Source organism: Oncorhynchus keta, chromosome 26, assembly GCF_023373465.1.
Source record: "Oncorhynchus keta strain PuntledgeMale-10-30-2019 chromosome 26, Oket_V2, whole genome shotgun sequence".
NCBI classification, from domain to species: domain Eukaryota; kingdom Metazoa; phylum Chordata; class Actinopteri; order Salmoniformes; family Salmonidae; genus Oncorhynchus; species Oncorhynchus keta.
This window is the reverse complement of record NC_068446.1, coordinates 36,390,146-36,403,412: the sequence shown is the minus strand read 5'-3', so window position 1 is coordinate 36,403,412 and position 13,267 is coordinate 36,390,146. Positions and strand designations below refer to the sequence as shown.

Here is a 13,267-nt window from a genome sequence, read left to right as displayed (position 1 = left end):
ACTATTACATTTAAGTAACAGCATTGTATCTCACTAAGGTATTGAGTTATGTGTGACTGCAGTTTATTAACACAGTACTCCTCTAGTGCATTGAAACAGTTTATAGAACTTAACTATACTTGTATTGCTGTGTGTTGTTGTCCTATCAAATCTCCATTCATGAATATTCCTTTCTGTCCTTAGATTACTCTATTTTCACTGCATCAGGGCTAAAGAGCAAGGACCCGTATGATCAACAGCCAGTAAAATACAAAGGTAAAACATGAAGGGGGATAGAGAGGGACAGACTTTTCACAAAGTATTTGATGGCACAGTGAGGTGTCAGTAAAAAGGATGAGAGATATAGAGACAGAAGGACAGACAGACAGACAGACAGACAGACAGACAGACAGACAGACAGACAGACAGACAGACAGACAGACAGACAGACAGACAGACAGACAGACAGACAGACAGACAGACAGACTATAGGCTCTGATACTCCATTGGAATAGAACTGTATGATGTTTACTCAAGTCTATTTTAGGAAACGTGGCTGATGTTTGTTTTGGATCATTTTCCTTCTTTCTATATATCTCTCACTCTGTCTCTATCTCTCTCTTTCTCTCTCTTAAACGCGTACGCACACTCACACACACGTGTTCACTCTGTTTTCCTCTATCTATCTCTGTCTCTGCCTGTCTGTCTGTCTGTCTGTCTGTCTGTCTGTCTGTCTGTCTGTCTGTCTGTCTGTCTGTCTGTCTCTCTCTCTCTCTCTCTCTCTCTCTCTCTCTCTCTCTCTCTCTCTCTCTCTCTCTCTCTCTCTCTCTCTCTCTCTCTCTCTCTCTCTCTCTCTCTCTCTCTCTCAGATGTCTCTATATTTGCAGCTGGGAAAAATCGTTTGGCTAAAGTCTTGAAACCCCTTGTGCGCAAAAAAAGATGAAGGCAGAATTCATAGGTAAGAGAGGAGAATGTTACAACTGATAAGTGAAGTTTGTTTGACACAGTATTACATGATTCTAACAGTGATACTTTTTGTTGGGTCTTTTTTCAGTTCCTGACGTTTTCCTTGCTAAGAAGTGACCTCTGCAATTTGAAAAATATTTTCTGAAATTCATTTTCATTCTTTCCCTTGTTTTCTATATACATTTTTTAATTCTTCAAGCATTATAAAATAATAAAATCATTTTATCATCAATGGTTTGTGTGTGCACATTGTTTTTAAGGGTCAGGTCAAGACCAATTCTGTGTTTTGCTAGAGAAACAGTATGGATACTAGCCCAGATTCCTAACCTCTGGGGTTTGCAAAGTCTTTCAAAAAAACATTCGCCAGCCTTAGATTCTCCAATATTTTTTTGTCACATTAGACTTGAAAGATATGCTAACAGAATTGAGCGTGCCAGAGAAAATGGTCTCTAATGTACCCACAGTTTAGTACTCAAAGCATTCTCTCTCTCTTTAGGATTGTCACAGATGGTTGTGGCCATAGAGCTCGCCAGTTTGTAGTCCTAAAAACTGGAAATGAAACCTTGTGGTACAGATAGGGGTCTACCTGTGCCTGAGCACCTTAGTTTAAATATCAACAGTACTGCCCCAGCAGCATACCATTTGATTAACACTTGATTACACTTGATTTACATCATCATCAATTCTCGGTCTGGTTGGACTTCACGCAGCAGAGAGGCAGAAAGACATAGCGAGGAGTGGTTGCATCTCCGACCCTCCGACCCATGTCAAACCCCTTCTTCAGTCGGGAGTTGCACGTGTGTGTCAGAGCAGCAGCAACACAGGTAGTCTACACTCTAGCAAACCATCATATACTAACATATCTCATAGTGAGAGAACCACACCAGACTCATCCTTTCATCTCATAGTGAGAGAATCACACCAGACTCATCCTTTATTCTAGCCTTCATTAAAAAGTGTCCAGGTCAGATAGTGTGGAAATTCAAGATGTGGCTTCACCTCCTAAAAGACACTTATAGTCCCTACCTCCCATCCTCTCTCTCTCTCTCTCTTTCTCTCTCTCTCTCTCTCTCTCTCTCTCTCTCTCTCTCTCTCTCTCTCTCTCTCTCTCTCTCTCTCTCTCTCTCTCTCTCTCTCTCTCTCTCTCTCTCTCTCTCTCTCTCTCGTTGGAGTGCATGCTGGGAGTGAGTCGTCAAGCAGGAGTGATTGTGAGAGCGAATGGAATTTATTTTCACTCTATCAGGTTTTGGTATGTATATATATATATATATTGATTAGTTTAGTTGTTTTAAGGGTATCTTGTTTAAACTATCACTAAGCACGTATAGGGGTGGTGGGATCTTTGAGGTTGGTTTTTCGCGAGGGCACAACAGCGGGTGGGGCTGGTTGCTATGGCCACCCGCGGAAATGTAGAGTTTGAAAAACTTAGTCGGAGGCATGGAGTAAAGATTCCTGCTGCGGCCGGGTGTTCAGTGGAAGAATGTAGCTTGGCTGTGGGTGCTATCATTGGGTATGATAGCATCAAATCAGCCTCAAGGATGAATAGCACTGTAGTGATATTCTTAGATTCAATTGAAAAGGTGAATAACATAGTTGTTGAGAGGGGTGTTGTGTTGCGGGAGACACAGACGCCGGTATTTCCACTTATGAATCCGGCGAAGAAAGTTATGCTTTCTAACGTGCCACCATTGGTTAGAGATGAAGTGTTAGAGCGAGAGTTATCTCACCATGGTCAAATCGTATCTACAATAAAGAAGGTTCTTTTTGGATGCAAATCTCCATTGTTGAAACATGTTGTGTCTCATAGGAGACAAGTGCATATGATTTTAAAAAAGGAAGGAGATTAACTGAATTTAGCGTTTAGCTTTAAGATTGATGGATTTGATTATGTCTTCTATGCATCTACTGAATCAATGAAATGTTTTGTGGAAGAGAGGGGCATTTGGTGCGTAGTTGTCCCGAGAATGAGCGCGCTGAGCCTGGTAGTAGCTCTAGTGCGGGTGCAACTAACGCACCACCGCGAAGGGATGAACATACTAAGGGTGCAGGGGAAGACAGAAGGTGGGCAGATGTGGTTGGAAAAGTAGGAGAGGAAGGCAGTGTGGATACGGGGGCAATTGTGGTAGATCAGAACAAAGAGGGAGGGGAAACAGTAGTTGAGATTGCGACTGCCGTCGCTGAGGTGGTGCTGGAAAATGAAATTGGAAGTCAAGAGGAGATTGAAATAACGGAAAAGGAAGCGGATGTTTTCAAAATACCTAGGAGTAAAAGGAAGAATTTAAGGGGTGGTGAAGGGTCTAATTCTAAGAGAAAGGTAGAGATTGATAAATCAGTTGAAGATTAACAAGTTGTAGAGATGGTGGAGTATTCTTCTGGGGAGGATAGCGAGAGTGAGTCATCTGACGCGTCACAACAATATAGTGAGATAAATGGGGTGGAAGGGAGGTATGGGATCGAGAAGATACGTTAATTTCTGAAGTTGACAAAAGGGAAGAAATATATGCAGGATTACAATGTAACTGATCTTTTCCCTGAACGTGAATTGTTTATTGAATCAGCAAAGTTTCTGATGTCAAGAATTACAGGGGGAAGTTTGAAAAGCCCTGAAATTGCTAGACTCAAGAAAGTGGTCACGAGAGTGATAAGTGATGTAAATTCTAAAGAAAATGAAAGAGTTCAGTTGCAGTTTTAACTCTGTAAAGAGATGTGGTGGCTGTATCTTCCTCTGTATATTTTTTTCATCCATGAGCAGTTTTAAGATTTCTTCTTTAAACGTAAATGGGGCAAGAGATGTTAAAAAAAGAGCCATGGTGTATGAGTTAATTAGGGGAAAGGGAAGTGACATAATTTTTCTACAAGAAACGCATAGTAATTTGGAAAATGAAGTTATGTGGCAACAGGAGTGGGGGGCAGTGGTGTGTAGTCATAAAACTCAAAAAGTGGGGTTATCTTGTTCTCAAAAGGGTTTTTGCCTTTGTCATATGAGGTTGAAGAGGTAGTTGAGGGGAGGTTATTAAAAGTTAGAGCAAGATATGAAAACATCACTATGTGTCTGATAAATGTATGTGCCCCAGTGGTGACAGTTGAGAGGGTATGTTTTTTAGAGACATTATCAAATACCATTGAGAAATGTAACAAAGAAGATTATTTATTTATCGCTGGGGATTTTAACTGCACAGTTAGCGATTTAGATAGAAATCACCAAGAACCTCATATAGCCTCAAGGACGTTTTTAAAACGCCTCATTGTAACAAATGAACTGTGTGATATTTGGCGGAGTCAACATGGAGGAACAAGGCAGTACACCTGGGCGCATGTGAGGGAGAACATCATCTCTATGGCCAGGTTAGATAGGTTTTATGTTTTTGAGCATCAATCTCAGGTCTGTAAATCAAGTGTGATAACCCCAGTGGGATTTTCTGATCATTGTTTAATAACAGAGGTGGTGTTCATTAACGATGTAAAACCCAAAAGCGCATACTGGCATTTTAATATAACTTTATTGAGTGATGCTCACTTCAGGATCTGTTTCAGTTTTTCTGGGAGAGGTGGAGGTCTCAAAAGGCCAGTTTTGTATCCCTTCAACAGTGGTGGGATATAGGGAAAATCCAGATTTAACAATTTTGTAATCAATACTATTGAATGTCACCAAGGATATCACCAGATCAATGAAAGCCCTAGAGATTGAAATAGTGGAACTCATGACGTTGGTTGAGACTACAGGAGATCGAGGCCATACTCAGGCCCTCAAGAGGAGAAAAGCTGCATTGGCAGGCCTGCTGGGTATCAGAGCACAGGGGGCACTGGTGAGAAGTAAGTTTCTGGGAATATCTGAAATGGATGCCTTATCCAAATTTTTCTTTGGTATAGAGAAAAAGAATGGACAAAGAAAAATGATTCATTGTCTCAAATCAGCTGTTGGACAAGAGCTCACTAGCCCTAGTGAAATTAGAAAGAGGGCAGTAGAGTTCTATGCTGAGCTCTACAAGTGTGAGTACAAAGAGGACAAAACAGTGACACAGCAGTTCTTTGATGGGCTCCCGAAAGTGGCTGCAGAAGCTCAGGTTGAGGTTGAGCAACCATTGTCTTTGCAGGATTTATACACTGCATTAAAAGGCATGGACAATTGAAGGGCACCAAACATTGATGGGCTTCCCGTTGACTTTTTAAAGTCTTTTTGGGCTATGTTGGGAGAGGATTGGTTAGAAGTAGCTAATGATAGTTTAACCGGAGGGTTACTACCAATAAGCTGCAGAAGGGCTGTCCTCACCCTACTGCCCAAAAAGGGTGACCCGAGGGAGGTGAAGAACTGGAGGCCGGTGGCTTCATTGTGCACTGTTTAGAAGATATTGTCAAAGGCTTTGTCCAACAGGCTGAGGGAGGTGATGGAGAAAATAATACATAAGGATCAGTCCTACTGTGTTCCTGGCAGGCAGATAGGGGATAACATTTCTCTGATTCGTGATTTTTTGGACGTCTATAGGGCTATTGGGTTGGATGCTGGTCTAATTTCAATTGATCAGGAAAAGGCATTTGACCGAGTTGAACATCAATATTTATGGCACACGTTTGAGGCGTTTGGGTTCAGCTCTGGTTTTATTGCCATGATAAAGGTGATATATGGTGACATTGAAAGTGTATTGAAAGTTAATGGTGGTTTGAGTGCTCCTTTTAAAGTGTGTAGAGGTATTAGGCAGGGATGTTCTATGTCAGGAATCTTATATGCCATTGCTATAGAGCCACTACTAAATAGCATTAGAAGTCGCATTGCAGGGGTGTGCATTTCAGAGGATATTCCTCCTATTCGTCTCTCAGCCTATGCTGATGATGTAGTTGTGCTAGTGAAAAATCAAGAGGAGGTGGATAGCTTGAGTCTAATGGTTGATCGTTTTAGGGGAATATCATCTGCAAAGGTAAATTGGGAAAAGAGTTGTGCTTTACAGATTGGAGAATGGTCGGGAGGGATCATGGCTTTGCCAGGGGGGCTAGAATGGTGTAAGAGAGGTTTTAAGTGTCTTGGAGTGTACCTAGGAGATGAGGGGACTATGGAAAAAAATTGGAGTGGGGTGGTTAAAATGGTGGAAGGGAGGATGAGGAGATGGCGTTGGTTACTATCTCGTATGTCATATAGGGGGCGCACTATTATAGTTAACAATGTGATTGCCTCTGCACTGTGGCATCGGTTGTCAGTTTTAGAACCACCATCTGGCCTTCTGGATAAGATACAGGCAATTATTGTGGATTTCTTTTGGGATAAATATCACTGGGTTCCACAAAGTGTTTTGTATTTGTCAAAAGAGGAGGGGGGACAAGGTCTTGTACATCTTGCTAGTAGGGCTGCTGCTTTCCGGTTTCAGTTTATTCAAAGAGTGCTTTATGGACCAGAAAATGTGGTGTGGAGAGGGGTGGCAGGTCTTATATTACAGCGGGTTGGAGGATTAGGTTTAAAGAAGGCTTTATTTCTGGTTGATAGTAGCCAGATTTCTAGGGAGGGAGTACCTCCGTTTTACAGATGCCTTCTCAGAGTGTGGAGCATAATGAAGGTGTCCAGATGAACTTCAGCGGAGTCAGTGCATTGGCTGTTGGAGGAACCTCTGGTGTATGGGGCAAGACTGGATTGTACAACTGCAGCTGTTCCACATTTCTCCAAGATTCTGGTGAAGGGGAAAATCATCACCTTAAAACAGTTAATGGCCATGGCTGGGCCCGCCTTAATGGATGGAAGACGAGTGGCAGAACATTTGGGGATGAGGTCGGAAAGGATTGTCGGACAAATGCTGGGTAGCTGCAGGAAGGATCTGTCAGCGGAAGAATGGGGTATGCTTAGTAGCCACAAGAAGAAGGTACAAGATGAAGACGTCTTATTTCCACGACTAGGGATTACACCAAATCCCAGAGTCAGAAAGAAAGGCGTTATTGCTGGATTTGAGAGGGTTGGAGGAGGTGGGTTTGGATGAGGTGAATGGGAAGGACTTGTATAGGGGGTGTGTCAAGGTGTTGAATAAAGATAAATTGAAAAATAGAAAAGACACTCCATGGAGGGTAAAATTGGGAATTGATGACAAAGTAAAGCCAGCATGGAGAGCACTGTACAAACCACCGTTACAAAAGGGTACTGGTGATATGCAATGGAGGGTTTTACATGGCATCATTGCAGTTAATGCTTTTGTATCTGTTATTAACTCAGATGTTAGAGATGGATGTCCTTTTTGTAATATAAGAGAAACTATTTTTCACTGTTTTATGGAGTGTGAGAGGATAAAACCTCTATTGGAAATGCTGGAATCTTTGTTTAAAGCTGTAGGGGAGTTTTTCAATAACACTGTTTTTATTTTGGGGTTTCAATATAGTAAACAACAGAAAAGAAAATGTCAAATGTTACATTTTATTTTGGGACAAGCTAAGATGTCAATTTTTCTGAGTAGGAAACATAAGATAGAAACGGGATATGGGCAGGATGTAAGATGTGTTTTTAAAGGATTAGTGAAAGCAAGAATAAAAGTAGATTTTGAGTTATTTTCAGCTGTAAAAGATCTCCTATTATTTGAGGAGAAGTGGGCTTACGAAGGAGCGCTTTGTTTTGTAGAGGGGAAATACATTTTTGCTGATGAAATAAGTTGAATGTATATGTTGTGTATTTATTTTTGTTTAGGAATTACATTTGTTGTTTCATTTCTGAAAAGGCAGTGTGTCATTATTTATGTTAACATTTGAGTAAAAAATAAAGGTTTTATAAAAACTCTCTCTCTCTGTCTCTGTCTCTGTCTCTGTCTCTCTCTCTCTCTCTCTCTCTCTCTCTCTCTCTCTCTCTCTCTCTCTCTCTCTCTCTCTCTCTCTCTCTCTCTCACGCATGGCCAAGGTACCCCCAGTTCAGCAGGCCAAAGTGAGTTATAAAAGTGAGATTGTCCAAAAGAAAGATGGGAATGACAAAGTGACAGAGCCAAAGACAGATGCAGAGCTCATTATGGAAAAATATGAGAGGATGGTGGAAGAGGGGAGACGGGGGCCTGGTCAGAAGGATAAGAGAGATAAAGACATGGCCAAAGAGTCTAAAGTAGAGCAGCTCAGGCTGAGGAATGAGAAGGCCCTTCAGGATCACCTGGACAGTGTAGAGAATCAGGAAGGGACAAGCAAACAGACCAGACAACCACAGTGTATAGGTAGGACCAGGCAAAGTGACAGGGGACCCGAACAGAAAACATTTCATTCTCTGTGGTTTAATAGCGGAGCTCCATTGCTCTCTCCCAAAAGTTAGGTTGGTGCGTAAAACCTGTAAATTCAAATAAGTACAAAAATATACATTTGAACTGCATCAGGGATGGCGTACACAGATGTTTCGGCTTTGCAGCCTTCTTCAGAGTGGTTTAGCATCACATTGTACTCAGACGACGCCATCTTAATCCTCATGGGGAGGCTAATAAAACTATTACATTTAAGTAACAGCATTGTATCTCGCTAAGGTATTGAGTTATGTGTGACTGCAGTTTATTAACACAGTACTCCTCTAGTGCATTGAAACAGTTTATAGAAATTAACTATACTTTTATTGCTGTGTGTTGTTGTCCTATCAAATCTCCATTCATGTATATTCCTTTCTGTCCTTAGATTACTCTATTTTCACTGCACCAGGGCTAAAGAGCAAGGACCCGTATGATCAACAGCCAGTAAAATGCAAAGGTAAAACATGAAGGGGGATAGAGAGGGACAGACTTTTCACAAAGTATTTGATGGCACATTGAGGTATAGGTAAAAAGGATGAGAGATATATTTTATTACTCACTTTGGCCTGCTGAACCGGGGGGACCTTGGCCATGCCTGAGAGACAGAGAGACAGAGAGAGAGAGAGACAGAGAGACAGACAGACAGACAGACAGACAGACAGACAGACAGACAGACAGACAGACAGACAGACAGACAGACAGACAGACAGACAGACAGACAGACAGACAGACAGACAGTGATAGAGGCAGACATACAGTAAATTACTCAAATGTCAAACTTAAGCACATTCCATACTTCCCCATGTGGATATGCTTTGCTCCCATAGGAGAATGATTGAGGCTAAAAGTCCGTATTAGCATGGGTAGTGCCATTGAGGGCTTCCACCATTTCAATGTAGTCAACTGGGTGGGACTTCCACTTCATTGGCTGATCTTTCCTGGTGAACTTGTTGTAGTCATGTCCAACGCTCATCTTGACGGATCAGCCAAAAACTACTACTTCAAAATGGAGATAGCCTCAATGGCACTGCCAATGCTGTAAGACGCTATAATGCCACAGACACAAAGAGGAGACCCCTGTCTCTATGTTTGCTCCTCGTCTGAATCTCAGGTGACAAGGGATGTCGTACTATGGCTCAGTTTACACAGGCAGCCCAATTTTGATATTTTTTTCACTAAATGTTATTTTGACCTGTAAAATATCTAATGTAAAAATATCTGATTTGTATGTTTGTTTATGTGTAACTCTGTGTTGTTGTTTTTGTCGCACTGCTATGCTTTATCTTGGCCAGGTTGCAGTTGTAAATGATAACTTGTTCTCAACTGGCCTACCTGGTTAAATAAAGGTGAAATAAATCAAACAATGAACTTTGAGTCTGTAGTTGTACACAGTGAAGCATTGAGGATGAGTAATTGCGTTCTTAGAGTGATGTCATAATGGATCATGCGGTCATAAGAAGATAGAATCCTCTTGCTATAAGGCTAGAATCTTAGGTGGGAGAACATTCCGAGAGAAAGTTAGTTGGAGAAGGTCATCATATTGGTAAGTCATGTTTATACATTTTTCCAAAAGTTATGGTGAATCTACTATAATGGAGAGGATGGTTTTAGGCAAATATGATTATGTTTAAATGAATATTTTCTTGGTTAAAGATTGGTTTGCATTAATTTATCTAAACTGATAACTGTATAATCTGGATTACTGAACCTGAGCTTGATTACTGAGGAGTTTCAATTGATTAGTAATGTCTTAAAACACATTTAACAGCATAGTGTACTATACTATAAACATTTAGAAAAGACTCACACAAAATCTATAGTATAAAGAGAAGTTTGCATAATTGGTTGGTCACAGCTTTATACATTTGGATACAGGGCTGTTTTATGGTGAGATGCAAGATAATATATTAGAGGCACTATTAGAGGCACTAGAAATGTAGGCATTAATGAAATACACTGCATAGGTTAAATGCTTTAATAGTAGTTTGAATGGCTATAATGAACTGTTAAAAGTGACTTGCTTGATGCCGATGCCGTCTTTAGGTTGTTAAAGGAGTTGTTTTCCTTTAGCAGCATCCTGCAGGATGCTAACATTTACAAACTCTCTTTTAGAGCTCATTCGTTATGGAAGTGCACAGTATTGGTCAGAGCGACTGGCATGTTGAGGTGGGCCTGCTAAGGAAAGAGGTAGGCCTGCTAAAGCAATGGGCCTGTATGGAGGAGATGAGACGGATAGAGAGACAGAAGATGGAGATGTATGTAGAAGAGAGAAAACAACAGGATTACCAGCAACTGGAGATGAATAGAGAGAAGGTGTTGAAGGAGGTGGAGAGGGACAGACTTGAGAGGATGAAGAGGGAGGAGAAGAAGGAGCTTGCAAAAATAAATCAAATGAAGGATGAAGAGTTGCTGTTAATGGATATTAGAATGAGGGAAAGGGAGAGAGAGATGGAGGAGGAAATGAGGAGGTTCAGGGATAAATCTGAGAGGCAGAAGGTAGAGAAACAGATGGAGCTCCAGAAGAAGAGACAGGAGGAGAGAAATGAGTGGGAGATATTTGAAAATAAGAGAGTGGAGGAATGGAAAGAGTTTTACAGGAAGGAAGAAGACATTCGAAAGGAAGAGTCATGGATGAAAGCAGAAAGGAAGGCAAAGAGAAAGGTGGAAGAAGGAAAGAGAAAGATGGGAGAAGAACAACAGATGCTGAAAAAGCAAGCCAGTCTAACGGAGACACTGAGTGATGGAAAGAGAAGAAACCTGGAAGAGAGAAAGGAAGATGAAAATAATATGGGAGAAAAGTGTGTGAAGGAAGCAAGGGAAGGAGACAGGAGAGAGCTCCTGAATGAAAAGAGACAGAGACAGATTGCAGAAGAAAATTTGACACACATGGAGAAACAAATGATGGAGAGGGAGGGGGAGAGGAAGAGAGAACTTGAGAGTCAGATTAGAGAAGAGAAAAGGAAGCACGAGGAGGAAATAAAAATGAGGAAACTGGAAGAGGACCTAATGAAAGAAAAGAGGCAGAGACAGATTGCGGAAGAAAATATGACACATATGGAGAAACAAATGAGAGAGCTGGAGGAGAGGGAGGAGGAGAGGAAGAGATATCTTGAGAGTCAGATTAGAGAAGAGAAAAGGAAGCACGAGGAGGAAATAAAAATGAGGAAACTGGAAGAGGACCTAATGAAAGAAAAGAGGCAGAGACAGATTGCCGAAGAAAATATGACACATATGGAGAAACAAATGAGAGAGCTGGAGGAGAGGGAGGAGGAGAGGAAGAGATATCTTGAGAGTCAGATTAGAGAAGAGAAAAGAATGCACGAGGAGGAAATAAAAATGAGGAAACTGGAAGACATGAAGAATGAAATGTTTGGAAAAATGAGAGAGTTGGAGGAGGAGAGGAAGAGAGAACTTGAGAGTCAGAATAGAGAAGATATGAGAAAAAGAGAAGAGGAAAGAAAGCATGAGGAGGAAATGAAAATGAGGAAATTGGAAGAGGACCTAATGAAAGAAAAGAGACAGAGACAGACTGCAGAAGAACATTTGAAACACATGGAGAAACAAATGAGAGAGCTGGAGGAGAGGGAGGAGGAGAGGAAGAGAGATTTTGAGAGTCAGATTAGAGAAGGGAAAATTAAGCACGAGGAGGAAATGAAAATGAGGAAACTGGAAGACATGAAGAATGAAATGTTTGGAAAAATGAGAGAGTTGGAGGAGGAGGGGAAGAGAGAACTTGAGAGTCAGATTAGAGAAGAGAAAAGAAAGCACGAGGAGGAAATGAAAATGAGGAAACTGGAAGACATGAAGAATGAAATGTTTGGAAAAATGAGAGAGTTGGAGGAGAGGATGAATAAGATGGAAAGACAGCATGCAGAGAAGACCACGATGGAGGAGGAGAAGGAGGAAAGAAAGAGGGTGGAAGACACACTGAGGATGAAAGAGCTAAACAAGACAGCCTTGGATGTGTGGGAATTTCACTTTGGAAGTCATGAATGTCCAAAACACAGAAGTGATTCAGAATGTTCAGATTGTGATGACAGTAAAAGTGTCAAAGCACACCAGAAGAAGACAGACAAAGAGACGAATGAAACAATGGAAACACTCCTGACCGAGGAAAAATGTAACAGTAGTGATGATGATGATGATGATGGTTTCACTGAGATGAAACAAAAGGATGGACATAAAAATATGCTTGTTGAGGAGAAGGTAGCTACAAATTACTGTCAAAATGATCAACCAGGAAAAGTCAAAGTTCAAAATGACCTGGCAGGTGACATAGACTGGTCAGAGAGTGACTACAGCGAGATTGAGGAAATAATCGAAAGTGACACTGAGGACATTAGTGAAGAAATAAAGGAAATGGATGAGGAGGAGGAGGTTGAAGATAAGACAGATATTGAGAGTGATGAGAGAACAGTAAGAAATGTGATAAGAAGTGAATGTGATGATGATAAGAGTGGGAAACCAAACATGAAGAAAGGCATGGTTGACAAAGACAATACGGACAACAACGTTGAGAAAGAGAAAACAACCCAAAGCAACACAAAGAGAGAGGAGGGTGAGAGAAAAGAGGTTCATCAAAGCCAAGACACAGAGATATACAAAACCAATGGAGCGACAGAATCTGACGAGCTCACGTTGGTTCCTGGAAAGGGGTCAGATCGCAATGACAGTGAGAGGGTGAAATCCAACCAAGAGAAAGAAAATGATGACCAAAAGGACACAGGACAGTTAGAGAGTCAGGAGGAGAAGAAGGAGGACAGGATACTTGCTGGAGCAGAGGGAGAGACTCAGCATCCTCAGGAAGACCAATCGGAAACATGCAAAGGTAAAAAAAAAAGAAGTTGTTTGACAACATATGTAAATGATCACTGATCTGTCATTAAATGTAGAGAACTCCACTGATATCAATAACACTTATCTTTTCAAACATTTGTCATCTCTTTCAGATTTTTCAATTGTCGCAGCGGCAATGGTTAAGACTCAGGGCCCAGACGAGGATCAACTAGCAGTTGAAGGAAAGACTAACAACACTCAGACAGACCAGGCAGCAAAGGTCAAAGGTGAAATGGACCTGGACAATGACTGGTCAGAGAGTGACA

General features: G+C 41.3%; 1 protein-coding gene across 16 annotated transcripts in view; it reads left to right on the top strand.

Annotated features, from left to right (window-relative positions):
* Positions 1–13,267, top strand: part of LOC127912056 (uncharacterized) — a 43,520-nt gene that overhangs the window by 5,788 nt on the left and 24,465 nt on the right. For 9 of the 16 annotated variants that reach the window (XR_008080313.1, XM_052480623.1, XM_052480619.1 and 6 more), the window contains 3 exons: positions 184–255; positions 849–937; positions 1,034–1,177. Coding sequence is in view for 7 of the 16 variants with exons in the window: in XM_052480615.1 (XP_052336575.1) it covers positions 184–255; positions 849–922 (146 nt within the window). In the remaining 9 variants the exon portion in view is untranslated. Of the gene's footprint in view, positions 1–183; positions 256–848; positions 938–1,033; positions 1,178–13,267 lie in introns of those variants that run through there. The other 7 variants (XM_052480624.1, XM_052480625.1, XM_052480616.1 and 4 more) reach the window with 4 other exon arrangements.